The 19,427-nt window shown below is 39.8% G+C and overlaps 1 protein-coding gene across 12 annotated transcripts in view; it reads left to right on the forward strand.

Annotated features, from left to right (window-relative positions):
* The window catches only part of ERC1 (ELKS/RAB6-interacting/CAST family member 1), a 724,558-nt gene that overhangs the window by 658,561 nt on the left and 46,570 nt on the right, over positions 1-19,427 (forward strand). For 11 of the 12 annotated variants that reach the window (XM_073222497.1, XM_073222500.1, XM_073222503.1 and 8 more), the window contains one exon: positions 14,874-15,062. In XM_073222497.1, the coding sequence (XP_073078598.1) occupies positions 14,874-15,062 (189 nt within the window). Of the gene's footprint in view, positions 1-14,873; positions 15,063-19,427 lie in introns of those variants that run through there. The other variant, XM_073222506.1, reaches the window with a different exon arrangement.

Here is a 19,427-nt window from a genome sequence, read left to right on the forward strand (position 1 = left end):
TAGGCATTTTGGGCTTTAATTGAAAACATCTTAAATGTTTTAATTCTCATAGTTAATTTGTTGGCGGGTCACTATTTAAAATCTAGTATTCATATTGTTATATCTTCCAGAGATTGAACCGGAATGTTTATCCCTGACTTCATGTTTCAACAAACTGAAAAGCGCATTCTCCACACTCTGTTATTATTGACGTCTGGGTCCTAAGTTCACATAGAGTAATTCCATAAGTGTGGTTTGAAGTTTTTATTGTTTTTTTTAAACTGATTGAAATGAAGAATATTAACTCAAAAATATTTGTTGGGAGTCTACCTTGTACCTACATTGCATTAGGTGTGTAGATTAAATATGTGCTTCAAGACATAAGCAAATGCTAAACAACAGATTTTCTCCAACAGAAAAAAAAAAATTATACAAGCTCCAATAGGAAAACCCAGGTCTCCACATGAGACTCAGGGACTCACAGAGGAGGTAGCCCTTGAGCTGCCTCTTGAGGGAACAATAGGCATCTGCCAAGCAGATAGAATTTTAGACAGGGACATAGTATTTGCAAAGATACAGAAGTGTAAACGGCACAGCAAATTTGGTAGTTTGCTATGGAAAGCACTTAGGGTGGATATTAACGATCTGTTTCTACATAAAACAATGCCCCCAGCTTAGCAGCATAAAAAACAATAAGCCTTTGTTATCTCAGTGGTTTCTGTGGGTCAGGAATTCAGCACAGCTTAGCTGGGTGGTTCTTACTTAGAGTCTGTCATGGGATTGTAGTCAAGACATGAGTTGGGGCTGCAGTTACCCAAAAGCTTGACTTGTGGAGGAAGCATTTAATTCCAGGATGACTGGCCCACAATTCCTGCCACTGGCAAGAACCTTCAGTTCCTCCCCAGGTGGGTTTCTCAATAGGCTGTTGGAATGTCCTCATAACAGTATGGCTGACTTCACCCTAAATGAATGATTCAAGAGAGGAGAACAGGAGGAACCACAGTGCCTTTTATGACATAGAAACAGAAGTTACATACCGTCACTTCTACTGCATTCTGTTTCTTAGAAGCAAGTCACAGAGACTGTGCTTCATTGAATGGGGCAGCATGTCTACTACTTGAAGAGTGTCAAAGAATTTGTGCACTTATTTTAAACCACAAAGGGTGTTAGGGAGGAGGCGTGACAAGCCATGGGGCAGGTGCCATCAGCAGCAGTAGATGGTGAAGACCGTGGCGTGCTGTTGCAGTCTGTGGAGGGTGGGCAGGACAGTGGGTATTGTAAACAGGGCCAGTTGAGAGCTGCTGCTTGTCCTGGACAGTGACGCTGGGGGCCCAAGTGGATGCACTGATGGAAGAGCTAAGGAAGTGGGAGATGTATTCATTGCCGAGAAGCTTTAGTGCTTCTAAGAGATGTCCCAAATTGTTTCAGTTTTTGGTTTAGAAAGGGAAGAATACAGTCTGGTATAGTTCAGCAAGTCAACTTGCCCACAAGAACTCTTCAGATATAAAGCAATGAAGTGAAGCCTGCACATTCTGCAGTGGGCCTAGGTGAGAAGCATCAAACTGTGACATGTGGATGCTGAGTAACTCAGCTTCTAACCGTATTTACAGGTCAGGATACCTCTCTGGGTTTTGAATTTTTCATTTAAAAAGTGGGGCAGAGAGAAGGGTGTGAGTAGATGACCTAGGTGAATTCCAAAACTCCTTCCATCTTTTATGTTCTATCCTCAGAATGAGTAGTATGTTGTTTTGTCGAATTAGTGTTTTGTACTTATTTAATCTTGGAAACATTTGACTCAAGGGAAATATTTGACCCCCATTCACAAACATTTAAATCCAGTTATAATGATGTCAAGGAATTTTCACTGGATATTTGCTGGAGCTGAAATGAAGTTAATTCAATTTAATGTCTTTATCAATTTCTCATACATGTACTTGGAATTATCCAACTTTTTCAATATTCTTATTTTACTGAATCATTTTAGTATCAACTGTTTTCCTTACTTAGATGTTGTATATCTTGATTTTTTCACCACCAAAGTTTTTGTCCATACCATATTTTACTATTACAGCTTTTGATAACTGTGAGTTTTCTTTTTATGCCTGACACCAAATCCAGTTTTCTGTTTGGACAGTGTTTGATTTTATGTTGCTGTTCCTATTGCTACAAGTAATATTCATTATGAATTGAAAATTTTTTAATGGCAATTATTAATTTCTCAGTTGTGAGAAAATTATAAATATTTGCTCTTTGGTATTGATTACCCTTTTATCTGGAATTGATTTATTCTAAGTTTGGCATATTTATTTGTAAAAATCCAGACGGTAAATATTTTATATTTTGTGAACTATACGCTGTCATAACTTTTCAGCTCTACTGTCTACCTTAGACAATATGTAAATGAATGAGCATGGTTATGATCCAGTCTAACTTCCTTTATGGACACTGAAATTTGATAATTCACATAATTTTTCACATTCACCAAATATTATTCTTTTGACTATTTTCCCAACCATTTGAAAGTATAAAAACCATTATTAAAACAGGGATTGTACAAAAACAGGCCCTGGTGCAGAATTTGGTCCTTGGACGGTGATTTACCAGCCTTAGGTCTGTTATTTTGCTTATGCAGTTCTTCTTCGTGCTTCTCATCACTTCACATGCTATAACCTGACCATCCATGGTCGGTGTCCTGAGGGTCGTATCAGCAAAAGTTTTCAAGAATAATTTGCATTTTACATGTATTCACATCCTCAAAAGGATGAGTATTATTATTCTCATTTTATAGATGGTGAAACAGATTCCTGAAAATAATAAGTTAATAATTAGTGAAAATGCTTGCCATGTGGAGGACATGTGGGTTATTACAATTCCATAAAATATACTATCATCAAAGTGACTTGTCCTAGGGCTCATAGCTGGAATGGTGCAGACCCTGGAGCTAAGCCAGTCTGCCTTAAGAGCCCATGCTCTTAGGTCCTGCACTGGATTGCTCTGTACTTCTGCACTGCTTCACAAGGGCATCAGTACACAGCAGAGATTTTGTAGCACATAAGTAATACCAAATCTCTTTTCTGGTGAGGGCTGCCTCTGGGTAAAAAAGCCTTTTTTCACCACAGTCTCTGGAAACAAGATGCCTAGTAATTAACATGATTACCAGCCAAGGGCTTGCATGCTCATGACTTCAGTCTTTGCATGGGTCATGTTTATGGCCATGGCCACAGCGAACCACATTACCTTCCCTGGCATTAACGAAGGAGACCGTTACACCTCCTGTAAGTGTAGTGCTGTAAGTGTAGTGTAAGTGTAGATCTGCCACAGCAGCTTTTGCCAGAGAAATATTCGAGTAGATAAAATTCTTAGTTAAGATCATAAGATGCAGCTCGTGGATGGGAATAATTAATATTATCAAAATGGCCATCCTGCCTAAAGGTATCTATAGATTCCATGCAATTCCTATCAAAATACCAAGAGTATTCTTCAATGAACCAGAGACAATCATTCTAAAATTCATGTGGAACCACAAAAGACCTCAAATAGCCAAAGCAATTCTGAGAAGGAAGAATAAAGCTGGGGGCATTATGCTCCCCAACTTCAAGCTCTACTACAAAGCAATCAAGACAATTTGGTACTGGCACAAGAACAGACCCATAGACCAATGGAACAGACTAGAGAGCCTTGATATAAACCCAACCATATATGCTCAATTAATATATGATAAAGGAGCAATGGATATACAATGGGGAAATGACAGCCTCTTCAGCAGCTGGTATTGGCAAAACTGGACAGCTACATGCAAGAGAATGAAACTGGATTATTGTCTAACCCCATACACAAAAGTAAACTCAAAATGGATCCAAGACTTGAATGTAAGTCATGAAACCATAAAACTCTTAGAAGACAACATAGACAAACATCTCCTGAATATAAGCATGAGCAACTTCTTCTTGAACACATCTCCTCAATCGAGCAAGGGAAACAAAAGCAAAAAATGAACTCATGGGACTACATCAAACTAAAAAGTTTCTGTACAGCAAAGGACATCATCAACAGAACAAAAAGGCATCCTACAGTATGGGAGAATATATTTGTAAAAGACATATCCAACAAGGGGTTAACATCCACAATATATAAAGAACTTACACGCATCAACATCCAAAAAGCAATTAACCCAATTAACAAATGGGCAGAGGATATGAAGAGACAGTTCTCCAAAGAAGAAATTCAGATGGCCAACAGACACATGAAAAGATGCTCATCATCACTAATCATCAGGGAAATGCAAATCAAAACCACAATGAGGTATCACCTCACACCAGTAAGGATGGCCAGCATCAAAAAGGCTAAGAACAACAAATGCTGGTGAGGATGCGGAGAAAGGGGAACCCTCCTACACTCCTGGTGGGAATGTAAGCTAGTTCAACCATTGTGGAAAGCAATATGGAGGTTCCTCAAAAAACTAAAAATAGAAATACCATTTGACCCTGGAATCCCACTCCTTGAAATTTATCCAGAGAATACAACTTCTCAGATTCAGAAAGACATATGCATCCCTATGTTTATTGCAGCACTTTTTACAATAGCCAAGATCTGGAAGCAACCTAACTGTCCATCAGTAGATGAATGGATAAAGAAGATGTGGTACATATACACAGTGGAATACTATTCAGCCATAAGAAAGAAACAAATTCTACCATTTGCAGCAACATGGATGGAGCTGAGGACATTATGCTCAGTGAAGTAAGCCAGGCAGAGAAAGAGAAGTACCAAATGATTTCCCTCATTTGTGGAGTATAACAATGAAGCAAAACTGAAGGAACAAAATAGCAGCAGACTCACAGACTCCAAGAAGAGACTAGTGGTTACCAAAGGGGAGAGGTGTGGGAGAGCAGGTGGGAGGGAGGGGAAGGGGATTAAGGGATATTATGTTTTGTACACATGGTGTGGGGGATCACGGGAGAACTGTGTATCACAGAGAAGGGACATAGTGGATCTGTGGCATCTTACTACACTGATGGACAGTGCCTGCATTGGGGTATGGGTGGGAACTTGATAATATGGGTAAATGTAGTAACTACATTGTTTTTTCATGTGAAACCTTCATAAGAGTGTGTATCAATCATACCTTAATAAAAAATAAATTAATTGATTTTTTAAAAATCATAAGATGAAGAGACCTGCTTAACTTAGTGTAATTCTACAGCTTATTAACAAAAACTTCATGAGGGAAGTAACTAACATAAGAGCAGATAAGGCAAGCAGCCAGGTGAACAAGCATGCTTTCATGGAAGGTACAAGTTGTAATTGCTCCAAGAGATACCAAGATATGCAGGAGTTCAGTTCCAGGGAGCCTAGCCCCTGCCCATCAGACCACATACTCATGAATGTGTGTGTGTGTGTGTGTGTGTATGCACATGCTCACATATGTGTGTGAATGTATATACGTGTTTTAAGTAACACTTGAACCTGATGCTTTATTCTCCTGCACAGAAATATATGAGCATTGGCACGATCATATGAAATCAGAAAAATCTGAAGCCTTCAGGTACATAGAAGGTACAGCACTGAAGTCATAAGAGTGTGACACACACATCAGCCATAGGGTGGCTTTGCAGTATTCTTTGAAATGGGACATCTGGGAGATGATGTGTGGATGGTTTATTAGAGGAATAACAGAAGTATATCAGACCAAATGGCATTTATCTGCTATTGGTTAGATGAATAAGATGGCAGAGGACTTTGCTTCCTGGGGATGATCCAAGAAATACTTTCTATTTCTTGTCAGCAGTAGCATCTCGCATATGAGAAGACTATAGCTGCATAAGCCACAAGATAACTGAGGATGAAGAATCCCCCTAAACTGTGTGGTGTATATATGTGGGGAGATGGCTTGAAGTATGGAGAGAGCTGTTCCTCCTGTTAGTTGTGGTTAAAGTCTGTGATACTACAAGTGTCCTCCCTGGAGAGAGACCAAGGAGAAGCTCTAATAACATGAACAGATTAAAACATTAAGAAAATGTGTATTGGCATTCTCTTGTACCTTTTCTTCTTTGCTTGATCTTCAGAGTTGGAGTTTCTATTTCACTCTTAACTGTTTTCTTTCCTATTTTCTAAACACACATAATACAGTATTCTGTATTCTGATTATATCAGAAACATGGTCTCTAGTCTTTGTATTTCCTCTCCAAAACTGACACAAAATTTGGGTGTGGATGCCTGTGCATGGTAGCTTTTTTAAGAGTCCTAGAAGGTGGGGCTAGAGCCTGGTAGATAAAACATATGGAAATTCTGTACAAGCTTAACTTTTTTTCCCTACTGTCAGGTCATTTGACAGCATCCTTCGAGCCTACTGCTTTTGGTTGGATCGTGTATCTTCACATACTTCAGTCCAGATGTACCCTTTCCTGGCTTCTTGCCTTTTTCTCCCTCAGCCTGTGCGCTCCTGTCCTTTCACTTGCTGGTGTCCTGCCGGTTGTCACTGCTGGTGTCCATCAGCTCCGTCAGAAGACTGGGTTGGCTCTCCCAATGCCATGGGGCCACTGCTCTCTGCCATCACACTTCAGAATGCTCTTCAGTCCCCAAGACTGGGTTGTGTATACACAGGCCTGGGTTGGCCTGGGTTACTTAGTCCTGAATTACCTCAAATAATAAAGATTTGCTGAAGCATGGACCAGTCAACACTGAAAGGGTGATGTCTGTCAGAGCACGTGTTAGGCTGAGTTACTTTAACTTTCAGAGGAGGGAGAGGGATGTTAACTCAGTGACTCTCTGGGAGGTTCTATTCCCAAGTAAAGAAAATGGGTAGAGAAAACAGTCTTCCTGATTTGTTTTTCCCAAATCTTTTTTTTCCACCCAAAGCCTGGATTATGCCCAGGTGAGGGGGGTGAGGTCTAGAAATTGTTAATCCACAGGATTTGTTCATGGTGTCTAAGATTTGCAGAAAGAATTTGCTTTTTAAATATGATTTCTGGGTTGACTGTAGCAGACAGAAATCCAGGACACACCGCTCTGTCTTGGCAGCCAAGAGCCCTTTTACTTATTTACTTGTTTGTCACCATCCCCGCCCAACCCCAAGATGCCTTTTAGATTCTCAGAGACATGACATTTTTTGGTGTGTGTGTAGTGTGTAAATAAAGATTCTTCATGTGGTAAGTCAGGAGGAGACAGAAGATATAGAAGAGAGGAAGAGAATACAGCAAAGCTGCTGGGGTGGAGGGAGAGGGTCCATCCACGCCTTTCCAGGAATCAGCTGCCACCTCACTGCGACCCTGGCTTTATTTCAGTTTGTAGTAATGAGAGGAAGAAGCTAAGGAGACACCCTTTGTGCCTCCTGTCCTTGCACTGTTTTCCTTTCTTGAAATGCTCTTTTACCACATTCGGAAACATCTCCATCCTCTCAGTCACACAGAGCTTTAAGCTGCACTGCAGCTACAAATCCTGGTCTTTTTGCTCAGGCCTTTCCTCCCACCATGTCCTTGCACCCTCCCCGCTGCAAGCGTGAGCACGAGCATGCCTGTATACACTGAAATCACAAATGCGTCTGACCTGTCAGTTTGTTTCCTGAGTATTTCCAACTTTAGCATTAAGACATCAAATTTCTGTAAGCAACTTATCTTTCTCTAAATAGCACAGATGCCCGTTTCTGATATTTACACACAGCTGCAGGTACATTTAGAGTTTCCCCTGCATTCCAGCTGAGGGGTAAATGCTCCTCTCTCTCACCTGTACCCCGTTAAGCCAAGTTCTTGTTAAATACTGCTCAATGAGGAGCCCCGTCTATGGAGGCTTCAGGTACAGGCCTCAAGAAGAGAATTTCAGTAGCTAGCCACATCTTCTGACAGTCTGCATAGTCTGTTGTGTTTGATTTGATGCTGGAGTTGAAATAATAATGTGACTAATGGCAAATTATCTCTGTCTGGTCCTCCACCTCTTCTATGTACACACACACACACACACACCCTTAACCTGACCTTGAAATAACTGCAAATCACAAGAGGATCTCCTCCAGAGACTGGCCTCAGTGTGGGAGCCCCTGTATAGATAAGCTGTCAGATCTCATGGTTACTGGGTAATCATACTTGGCTCTTTTCCTTGTATTCCTGTGGACAGTGAGAAGGAGCCAATGGATGTGTTCCCTATAATTTAGATCCACATCCTTTGTTACGTTATTCTTTATTTACTGAGATACTGTCAAGGTGGGGAGGTTCCTTTTGTTTACCCTGGGTAGCCCTTTGGCCTTCCTGTCTACTCCCAGTGTGCTTGGTATTTTGCATTAGAGAGAGAAGAAACTGAAGTGTTGTGATAAGGTTTCTGTGTGCCGCCCAGCAGGCAGCGAGCATGTTGCTGATCCTCCGGTCCATCTGTCTCACAGACGTCATGATGCCGAGAAGAGCTGCTGTGCCTGAGGGCAGCACACAATCATAGCGGGGGGGACTTCAGAAGGCAGACCTCAGAGCATCACAGTGAGGTGTGAATTACCGGCGTCAGCTCTCCAGTCTGTGCGCAGGCAAGCGAGGCCAACCATTTTTGCCTATGGGCACCTGCCTACCTGGTGTTCCCTTTGAAATTCAGCATCAGCCTTCATTGGGCTTGCCTGCTCAAAAAGTGTGAGACTTGTCTTCTCTCTCTTTTGCCTTATTTTTTTTTCCATGCCTAGACTTTTTCCCCATAATTTTTCATTCATAAGTGTGTAGGACTTCACTGTTCAGTGGGTAAATCATTCAGCTATTTTATTGTGTGTGTGTGTGTGTGTACGTGTGCACGCATGCAGACATGCACACCCTAATATTTAACCCCTATCGTGTTCTCTAAAATGCAATAAGTGATTTATTGTGGATAGGCTGCGTCAAGCCAAGAACTGGATTGAAGATACTTTCCCATCTTTATTAGCTCGGAAGATCAAGGAAGAATTTTTGAACATGTATCTGCTCCTCGCATTTCTGAATCTCAAGTGGGTGGCTTTCTTGATTCTAGTTATCTCACTGTCTCTCCGACCATCCCTTCAGGGAGTGTACTGTGTGTCCCTTGATTGATCGGCTTGTAACAAATTCTGTGCCTCATAGCAGCATTCCCTCCACCCCAGTGTCCATGTATCGATATTGTCTTCATCTGTATGTACAGGCCTGCCCCCTTGATGGGAATGACCGTATTTTCATGTGTCTGACAAGTGTCCACATATTAGACCAGGAACTTGAAATACCTAGAGCCTTAACATCTCCCATGAGTACAGAATGGATGGGCTTCAGCAGCAAATTTCCTTCCCTCTGTAGTGGGCAGGCCCCCACCACTCTGCCCTCATCATACTGCATATGACAGGGTAGTTTTAACTGAAGGAAGAGTAAATTAGGCAAATGCAGTTTGCAGCTCTGTCGTTCAGATTTCAAGATTTGTTTTATTCTAATCCCTGTTTCCTATCTCCTTATCACTTTGAGTACAGAATTTTTTCTCTCCGTATCTGAATCAAGAAATAGGCGATGTTTTGTTTTGTTTTGCTGGAGTGGTAATCTATGCTTAAAGAAAAATAGACAAAGATTCCTGGGCTATAAAACTAAGAAGAAATGACTGTTATTTTAAAAAATGATTCCTACTTTTTTTCATATTTGAAAACTTGCAGCTTTTTGCAGTTTTCACAGACACATTTATGCTTTTACAAACAAAAAAGCCATTTAAGTCTGAAACCTTTGGAGAGAGTTTTTGTCCTTTAGAACTAGATGTTCCTATTTGTAGTAAAATTTCTGATTAACATTTATTATCTCAGTGACTTAGTAGTCCCTAAACCTGATTCCTAATAGTAACTGAGTATTTACTATTTCTCTGATTTACCCAGTAGTAAAGAAAAAATGATTCATTCACTTGTTGAAGAACAGTAAGGCAGATTTTATCAAGGACCATAATGGCAGGTATAGGGATCACTGCAGTGGAAATTTACAGTGGGTGAGGAAGATTGTACTCCACTCCAAATACACAAGGAAAAGTGGGAGGTATAGCCAAGGAGCAGGGGGCAGTGGACAGACACTAAGAGAAAGCATCAGGGAGAAGGGGGGGTTCTGGCTGAACCCACCTAACAGGGTTCTTGCCCAGGACAGTTGCTGTGATCATTGTTACCAGGGGTGGGTAGAAGGTGAGGCACTTAACCAGGTGTGGAGGGTGATCAGATTTCGAGGATGGGAGATTTTTGATAAACCAACGTAGCAGAATTCATGCTAGAAGTGGTCAATCTAGAGAGAAACACACAAGTCCAAAAGTTAGACCTCACCGAGTAGGGAGTTCAGAGGAGCCCGACTGAAGTTGGGTCAGTGAGAGAATCTTGTCACCAGTGTATGGATAAGGGAGTAAGAGGGTTAGTTATATTAGGTTAGATTAAGTTAGCTTAGGTTAAATAATTAAGTGATTTTCCTCGGTCCAAGTATTTCATTAACTAAACAATAATAGTAGGTCATCTAATGTAAGATTGTATATCAGTGATACCCTAATTTAAAATATATATATACATTTATTTATTTTAAAATAGGTCATCTGTAAGACATGTTGAGGAAGGGATCTGTTTAGTATAGAACTAATATTCTAAGTACTTAGTAAATATTTATAATATAAGTAATATTCTGTATTTTTTTTGCTTCTGTCATGTCACAATTTTTAATTTTTGTTTTGGAAGATAAATGTAAGATAGTCACATTCTATAAAATTTGAGTAGTCAAGTAGATATACATGAAAAGTAATTGTGAAGTAGGGGTTATGCTTTAGAACTCTGAAGTTTCTTGCCTTTAACTTCAGATAATCTTTAATTTTTCCTAAAATTTTATGTTTATTGACTTACCCCTAAAGGAAAGACAGCTATGTTGTAATAGAATTTTTTTTTCAATGACTATAGCCTTCTAGCTAAGCACAGACTCAGTCTAATGCTACTGAAATTTTCCAGATTCTCAATGTTAACAATGAGGTTTGTATTTTGATGGAGATTATATAGGTGTGTCTTTTAAGCTCTTCTGAAGTTTTCAGGTCTTTATAGGTTATTATGATGTTACAAACCTGCTAGGCATCTTTTTTGACCAGTGTGTCTCTTATAGAAGGAATATAAAATGAAGACTATTCTCAAATATATATGTTTTCTATTTGTTGGGATTAAAAATGAATAAGGACCATAACACCAAAAACATTTACAGACTCCTTAATTATCCTTCTGTTAGTGTTTCACAAGAGAAGGCTAGTTAAAAGGTTGGATATCAGAGACCAATAGGAATAAAAAACTTATTTAATTTCATAACCTTCTATATGAAGACTAAGAATCAGATCAAGGCAAAGGGTTTACTTTAGCAGTTTAAGGGTTTGCCTGAAGTAAACTTCAAAATTAAAGTTAAAAATAAATCATGAATTAAACATTTTAATTCTCTTACATACCAAACACATTAGTTACATCACTTTAAGATTTTTTTTTAAATGTAGAGTAGGACCGTACCTTAATATTTCCATCACATAAAACTGAGTATGGCATACACAGGCATTCACTAAATGTTTGTTAAGTGAGTTATGTAATTTTTTTGTTTCAATCTATGTAATTTGATATGCAGTATACCTGATCAGTGTAGCAAAAATATTACAAACATTTACTACATTTTTTTCAAAGAACTCTATCCTGTCACAAAGTAGCTGTATTTAAGTGAGAACAGAAAGCTCCAGACCTTTGTAAAGAGGCTTTACACTGTCTTTCATCTTTCTGATCCTGAAGTGCATTATTGACCAAGAAGATAAACTTAGTTATTAAGGGAAAAAAGGCTGAGGCTGGATTGATGTATTTTATTTCCTCACTGCCTTTTTTACTTTTCAGAGTTTAGCTTCTTGCTGGAACCTCTGGCCAAGAATGCCCTTTAAGAGAAGCATGTCTCTGGAAGGAAGGTTACTGTGTCAGTTGCTGGGGACCTTCCTTGAGGTGCCTGTGCTGAGGGCCACTGTCATGGTGACCCAGTGAGAGGTCAGAACTACATCTGTGCAGTTCCTACCTGGGCAGGTGAACCCTTCTCTGAAGACTTCAGCAAATGGGAAGAATAAAAAGATTTTGTAGCCAGTTACAGGCAGTGAGAGCTATCCACAGAAGAATCACAGTAAATTTAAAAATAATTTGCCAGGAACACAGTAAATGACCAATTAATGTTAGCTTTGAAAAAGTGTCAGCTTCCTAACAACAAAACATTAGTACCCAAGTGTAAGTACCTTAAGTTCCAAATAATACTCAGTACCTAATTCATCCAGTCTTTATAGGGAAGATAGACCATTTCTCTCAAAATGAGTTCCTAGGATATGTTACAACCAACTAACATTGCATAGTGTAAACGTCTGGCACAGGGACAGTCGAGTGGGAAGAAGAAAGCAATTGGGTGGGAGGGAGCCTTTCACTGTGCACATTCCATATTGAAATTGAGAAGTCAAATGGTCTGAGAAAGTGTGTTCATATCATAGATAGTTGCAGAAGTGTAATACTATCGAATTTTCAGTTATAGCCTCTACTGAACAGTTCAGGAGCAACTCATCTGTCTTCCCAAGGATCTTCAGCCATCTAGCCTTATTTAAGTAGAAAGAAGGTTAAAATGAACACCTTCAGATCACTGTCCTCTGTCACCATATGTCATCAAATGCTGGCCTCTCAAGTCAAATCAAGGCTTTAAATCTAATACATAAGCAAATAAATCTTTGCAAGAAGCAGCAAAATTCTCAGTATGTCAACTAAAAATCTCTCATCCTTTTTTATAATTTAAATTATTTTCCTTAACAACTTGGTAAATGTGGGATTAGGGGAATATGCCATTTTGGCATATTTGATACAAGCAGAGGTTATCTTGACAAGTTCATTTTTAACTTCTTTTTGCCAAGAAAGACATTGTTCTGCACAGCTGTAGACTGATGTGGTCTGACCACATTTCTGATGGTTTTTGGTAGGACCCCTTGCGAATGTACCAAGGTTGTATGTAGACAAGAGACGTAACTTACAGCTCCTTGTAAGTTGTCCTTCTACTTGGCAAGTGTGGAGACTCTTCCCTGTGGAGACTAGGCAGCGGCAGTTCTACCTGTGGGAAATGCAGTTTCTCTTTTAAGTAGCCCAAGTTAGGTGGAGGAAAGGAAAGAGATAAGGGCATTTCTGACATGATGGACATGGTTAAATGCATCCCGGAGAGGCCAGAGTGTTTTTGTTGTTGTTGTTGTTTGTGTGGATATGTTTAGGAACTATGCTAGTTGGGCAGTTACATACACTTTCACATAATAAACTCTATAATTTTTTGTTTTGCTTTGTTTTAAAGCAATTTCCTTTGACATGGGAAGAAAGGACAGACAGCTTAGCCATTGCACAGAATGAATTCTTATCCTGAAAAAAAATTTCCAATTCCATCACTTTTTAACTTTTTGAAAATTGAACTTTGAAAAAATGCAGAGTGCAAAACACTATCATGTCTTTTAATCAGCACTTCAGCATGAAATGCATTTAAATAAACAGTGTATCGAGCAAAATGTAAAATATAATACTGTTAAAAATTGATTTATATAAGTTTATAAAAAGAGTTGGGAGATGGTATTGTTGATGAAACCTATCAACTATTTGATTGTTTCTTTTATACTTTTACCCCCCCTATTTTTCAGAGTATAATATGTACTGATTTCATAATAAAAAACAAAACTTTATTCATGTAGAAACTCTTTAAAAGAAATAATGGGAAGTAGCAGGACCAGCCCTCTGAGGAGGCCAGCGAGAATCAGTGTCACTGTTGAAAGTAAGATGGGGCCTGGCTTCTGGCGACTCAAGATGATTGAGCTCCTTATCCATCAGGGGGGTTGGAGGTGTCCTGTGGATGAAAGATGCCCGCCGAGTGACACGCAGCAGGTGCAGACCTCTGCCCTGGAAGCCCTGGCATCCGTTTGAGCATCACCAGCATTCTGGCAGGGTTTTGCAGCCCTCACAGCTGCTGTGTATCAAGCAAATGCTGCACTAACATCTCACTCTTCTGAGATGTGAGGTCTGGCCCAGCTCTTCCTGAGCACCCCAGGCTCTGACCAGCTGCAGTACCTGACCAGAGGAGTGTCAGGGGAGCTGTCAAAGGGACATCTGAGGCAGCAGTCATTGCCACTTAACGGTGCTTCCAGAGGAAGTCGGGGACAGTCATCCATCCATGGTGAAGGGAGTACCCCACCCCCCCAAGAAAAATATTTAGAGTAGGACTGTTACTCAAGAAAAACAGAACCAATGCTTTAAGTGCGGGAATTTCAGAGAGTTCCTGGCTGTGAGTCAGGTGTTTGCTGTTACATAAGGGCTTATCAATCATTGTCTGGAAGGAATACGGGATAGCCTGTGTGAAGTGCGGGAGGGGGGCCTAAGCCAGGATCAGGCCGATTTAGGAATGAGCTCGCTCACCACAGCTCTTTGCCAAGGAAAACATGCACCTTCTCCAGGGACAGGACTTTTCTTCCGTTCCAGGAGCTGGAGGAGCACATGAAGTATATATTGTCCAGGCTTTCAGATGAGCAAATTGCACTAGCAGTTTTTTGTAACCTCCTCATAAATAAATGGGAAGAGAAACTGTGAGGTAACTGGAGTCTTTCTGTATCAGGACTGTCATCACTGTGAAAACAAGTTAGTCCCGTGCTTAATCCCCTGGCTAAACACAGCACTCTGAGGCTCATGCTGACATGCCAAGCCAGCACTCCCCACCTGTCTCCCGGGCGGTGGTTGGGTATGACAGTGCAGTTGTGCAAGTGTGTAGAGCTGTTTCTCTTTGTGATCCTGAAGATTTCAACAGTGAATAGAAGAGCTTTAGTCTTCGGTCATTTTTTTTTTTGCCTTGGAAGGCATAAAGGTATTTGAACTTCTCATTCCAGATTGACCTTGACTTTCCTCATTTCTTTCACCTCAGATCATCCAGCCCCTCTTAGAACTCGACCAAAATAGAAGCAAATTAAAGTTGTATATTGGACACCTGACAGCCCTCTGCCATGACCGCGACCCCCTGATCCTTCGTGGACTCCCTGCACCGGCTTCCTATAACTTGGACGATGACCAGGCAGCTTGGGAGAGTGAGCTGCAGAAGATGACCCAGGAACAGGTAAGGCCCTTACTTGAACTTGAACAAGACCTTATTAAATCCAGCTGCTATTTAGGTTGATGCAGTAGCAGCTACCTTGGGGAATTCAGTGTTCGGTTTCAAGATGCTCAGCAGTGGTCAGTTCTTGAGCAGATACTAGGCATTACCGTTTGAAGGAAGTGCCATTTTATTCATTGGTGTAACTTGCTCAAATATCAAAAAGGTCTAGCTTGGAAGGGAGAGGTCAAGGACAGTCTGTTAACATGCCGCCCATGGGTTCATAGATGCAAGGCCACTAATAATCATGGCCCCTGAGGGAAAGAAAGCCTGAGGTAGGAGTATTTGGATGTGGGGTTCTTGACAAGTCAGTGGCATGTACCTTTTTGTGTTTCTAGGCAAGTGTGGATTACAACTAAGTTTATAAATAAAAAAACCATTAGATGAGTGAGCTGAGGTTACCCCTGATGCTAATTTTCCTGTTTACTGTTGCCTGTTAAACTCCAGTGATTTTTGTTTTTTGGTTCAGTAAAGAAATGAAAAAGCTAAAACCATGAATAAAAGAAACAAAAGAAAAGAGGATGAGGATAGCAATAGAGAGCAGACATGGAAAGGAAAGAGAAGAAAAACTGAATGAACAGAAAGAGAAATAGAAGAATTTTAAAACACAAATTCTCAGCTCCTTTGTTCCTAGTCTGCAGATGGGTTGATGACATATGTTGCTCCTCGTAGACTATGATCACACCAACCAAAAGACTTAAATGCACTGGTGTTGTAAACTTACTAAAACTCTTCTTCAGAAGTTTGAGCTGTACGGTGTTTTCCAGCTAAATATTTTTCTATTTACTACACATTATTTGTGTCCTCATAATGTATGAAGGAAATTGTGTTAAATTGCAAAACTTCCCAGGGTGTGACATTTAAGATAGTGATAGCAGCCCACGGTTTGGAGAGATGCAAACTGCAGTCTTACTTACTGCCTGACAACATAATCAGCAGCCTAATTAGTTACGCACCTTACTTACTTGATGAGAAAAAGCCTGCCTCTCAAATATGGCATGTTTCTTTCTGAAAGAGAGAAAAATGTAAAGGACAGAATGAAGCTGAATTCATAATGACACCTTTGGATGTTAGTAACCATGTAGTGAAATTACAGCTGAAAGCTCCCTGGAAGCAGTGCACATGTGCCTAGTGAATTTTTGAAACTTTTACTTCAAGATTTTGCAGAAAAACAGTGCTTCTTAAAGCACTAATATACTGATGTATTAAAGTTTAACAAGCTTAAATAATTTCTTTGTAAAACAGCTTATCTTTGAAATGGAGGAAGTATTTTTGCTCTGACCTGTTTTTCAAATATGCCTCCATGGACTTAAGACAGTCTTTCCAAGGGAAAAAAATATCTTCAGGGTAAAACCAAAATAGAAAATTTCAAAATAAGAATTTTTCAGAAAATTTTGTCTTGCCATTTCATATTATGTTACAGTTAAGCTACTGTAAGCCTCAAAACAGTTTTGCTCACATACATGAATTGTGTTAATATTGCCACATTTCCCCTTGATTAAGACTGTGTTTCAGTTACTGAAGTTACTGCTTGGGGTGTGTGAAATTGTATCATTAGCACTATTCCCTGGGAAACACGTGATTTACGTCATCAGTAAAGGATTACAGTAACTAACACCACCTTCTATAAGCTTTTCCATAGCTGCTGATTGGTGGAGAAACCAACCAATTTTCTGCCATCTCACCCTTAGGAAGAATTTCAGGGAATAATACAGGCTTTGAGAAAGCTGGCCTCTAATAATACAAAATGATTTGCCTATGAAAGTAACCAAGGTTTGATTTGAGTTTTTGAACCCCAAGAAGCATAAGAATCAATGCCCAATAAGCATATTGGCTTATTTTATGTCTGTGTGTTTTGCTTGTATTTGGGGGAATATAAAGCCTTCTGTGACTGATGTTTGTGTTGTTCCACTCTGCGTGCCTTTCACTGTCACCAACGCTCTCCCCAGTCACATCCCCATGGGGACAGGATGGGGGCCTTGTCTGTCTTTATCAAGGCTGTACCCTCTGTACCAAGAACAATGCCTCCCACAAAGTATCTACTCAAATATTTGTTGAATGAGAGGGGAAGTGGAAGGTAGACAGGTAAGAATAAAGTCCTTACCTCTTATATCATATAAGGCCTTTCAGTTGTCCTAATTATTAAATGCACATCTCTCCTCACTCTATCCTTGAAGCATATCCAACCACTCAGTTTTTTAAACTGTTAAACTACTTTCAGTTTTCATACAAATGTGCTTTTATTTATACTGACCCTTCTGTGTGGTGTGCCCTTCCCTTCCTTGTCTCCTTGGGGAATGCCTCAATAGGAATCTGAATTTTTAAACTCTAGCTCAGGCATCATCTCTTCTGGCATTCTTTCCTGACACCCCAGGCAGAGTGTGCCACTCCCTCTTTAGGGCTTCTGTGGTACCTAGAACACTGAATGTCTTCTCATTCTAGGCCATCTATCTGTTGAGGACACAAACATATTATTATTTCATTATAATTTTGCCTAAAATTAGCACCACATCAACAAGTACCAATTGCTTAGTAATTTAATGAGTGAGTGAATTCTAGTGAGTTCTGCATATTTATTTTTTGTATTTCATATTTGTGATTCTTCTCCAACTAAATAAGTTTCTTCACAGCCAGAATAATGTCTTGTATTTCTAAAGTGCCTTGCATAGTAGTGTACATATAGAGAATGTATAGTAAATGCTTAGCTGATTGTTTATTTGGCAACCCAAGACAGTTTCCTTAGTACTATTCTGTAGCTTTGGATAATCTGACTTTTGATGTCGGGAACCATTTAGACTCCATCCTGAGTCATAACCCTGTAAACTGCAATGGCCTGACCCATAGAAATAAAACCTTATATCTGAATATTTTCCAGAATTGTTTTGTTTCCTTTGTCCTCTTAGAGGCTGGCTACCACACCAGCTAAATTTATAGGTTAATTTATTTTTCTTACCTTACCAGTTTTTGCTATATGTATCTTGATGCTCTTATTGAGTGCATCCACATTAAGGGTTGTTATGTATTATTGATGAATTGACTCTTTTTCATTATATAATGTCTCTCTACACAGCTGGAAATATTCCATACTCTGAAGTCTGCTTTGTCTGATATTAACTTATCCACTCTAGCTTTCTTTAGGTTAGTGAGTGCATGGTAAATCTTTCTCCATACATTTTTTAATTTAAGCTTTGTCTTTAAAGTTAGTTTCTTGTAGACAGCCAATACACCAGCCCAGAAGGCACAGGTCTGGGAAGTAAGGCTACTTTTCCTCCTTGGTTCCGAAGGGCAGGGCTGACTCCATGGTTTCAGTAGACCAGGCTGCCATCCAGGGCCAGAGGGGTGGAGCTGCCGCCCCAGTGGGCCAGGAGGACAGAACATCCACCCAAAGAGGATTATTCTCAAGTCTTAAAATCTGATAGAATTTTCCCTGCTAGATTTTGGACTTAGGGCCCATAATACCTTTCACTTCTTTCTAATTTCTCCCTTTTGGAATAGGAATGTCAAGCCTTTTCCTGTCCCACCACTGTATTTTGGAAGTAGATAACTGGTCTCAACAGGTTCACATCTAGAGAGGAATTTGGCCTCAGAGTGAATCATACCTTGACTCTCACCCACACTTGAATGAGATATTAAAGATGAGGTTTGTGATTTACAGTTGATGCTGGAATGAGTTAAGATTTTTTAGTCCACTGTATTATGGGCTTAGCATGTGAGAAAGTCATGAATTTTAAGGGTACAGAGGACAGGGTATTATGGGATGAATATATATTAAAATCCTGACATACAGTATGTGACTGTATTTGGAAATGAGGCCTTCAGAGAGGTAATTAAGTTAAAATGAGGCTGATAGAGTAGGCCCTAATCCAATCTGACTGGTTTACTTACAAGAAGAGGAGGTTAGGACACACACACAGACAGCAGGTCACAGAGGAGAAAACCATGCGAGGGCACAGCAAGAAGGCCTCAGAAGAAACCAGCCTGCTGACACATGATCTTGGACTTGCAGCTTCCAGAACTGTGAGACAATAAGTTTCTTTGTTAAGCCACCTAGTCTGTGGTATTTTGTTAAGGCAGTCTTGCAAACTAATAAGATATTCTTTTTAAGAAAAACTCTTCTCTGGGTATAGAATCCTAGGTTGGCAGTTTGTTTTTGTTTTGTTTTTTTAATACTTTAAAGATGCTGTTCCTTTTTTTTTTTTCTGGCTTCTGTAGCTCCTTTTGAAAAGTCTGCTATATCATGTTTTATTTATAGTACTATATTTTTTCTCTGTTGTTTCTTTTTTCTCTGTTTTCAAGATTTTCTTTTTATCTTGTGTTTTCAACCATTTG

The sequence above is a fragment of the Manis javanica genome, chromosome 15 (assembly GCF_040802235.1).
Source record: "Manis javanica isolate MJ-LG chromosome 15, MJ_LKY, whole genome shotgun sequence".
In the NCBI taxonomy this organism is placed as follows: domain Eukaryota; kingdom Metazoa; phylum Chordata; class Mammalia; order Pholidota; family Manidae; genus Manis; species Manis javanica.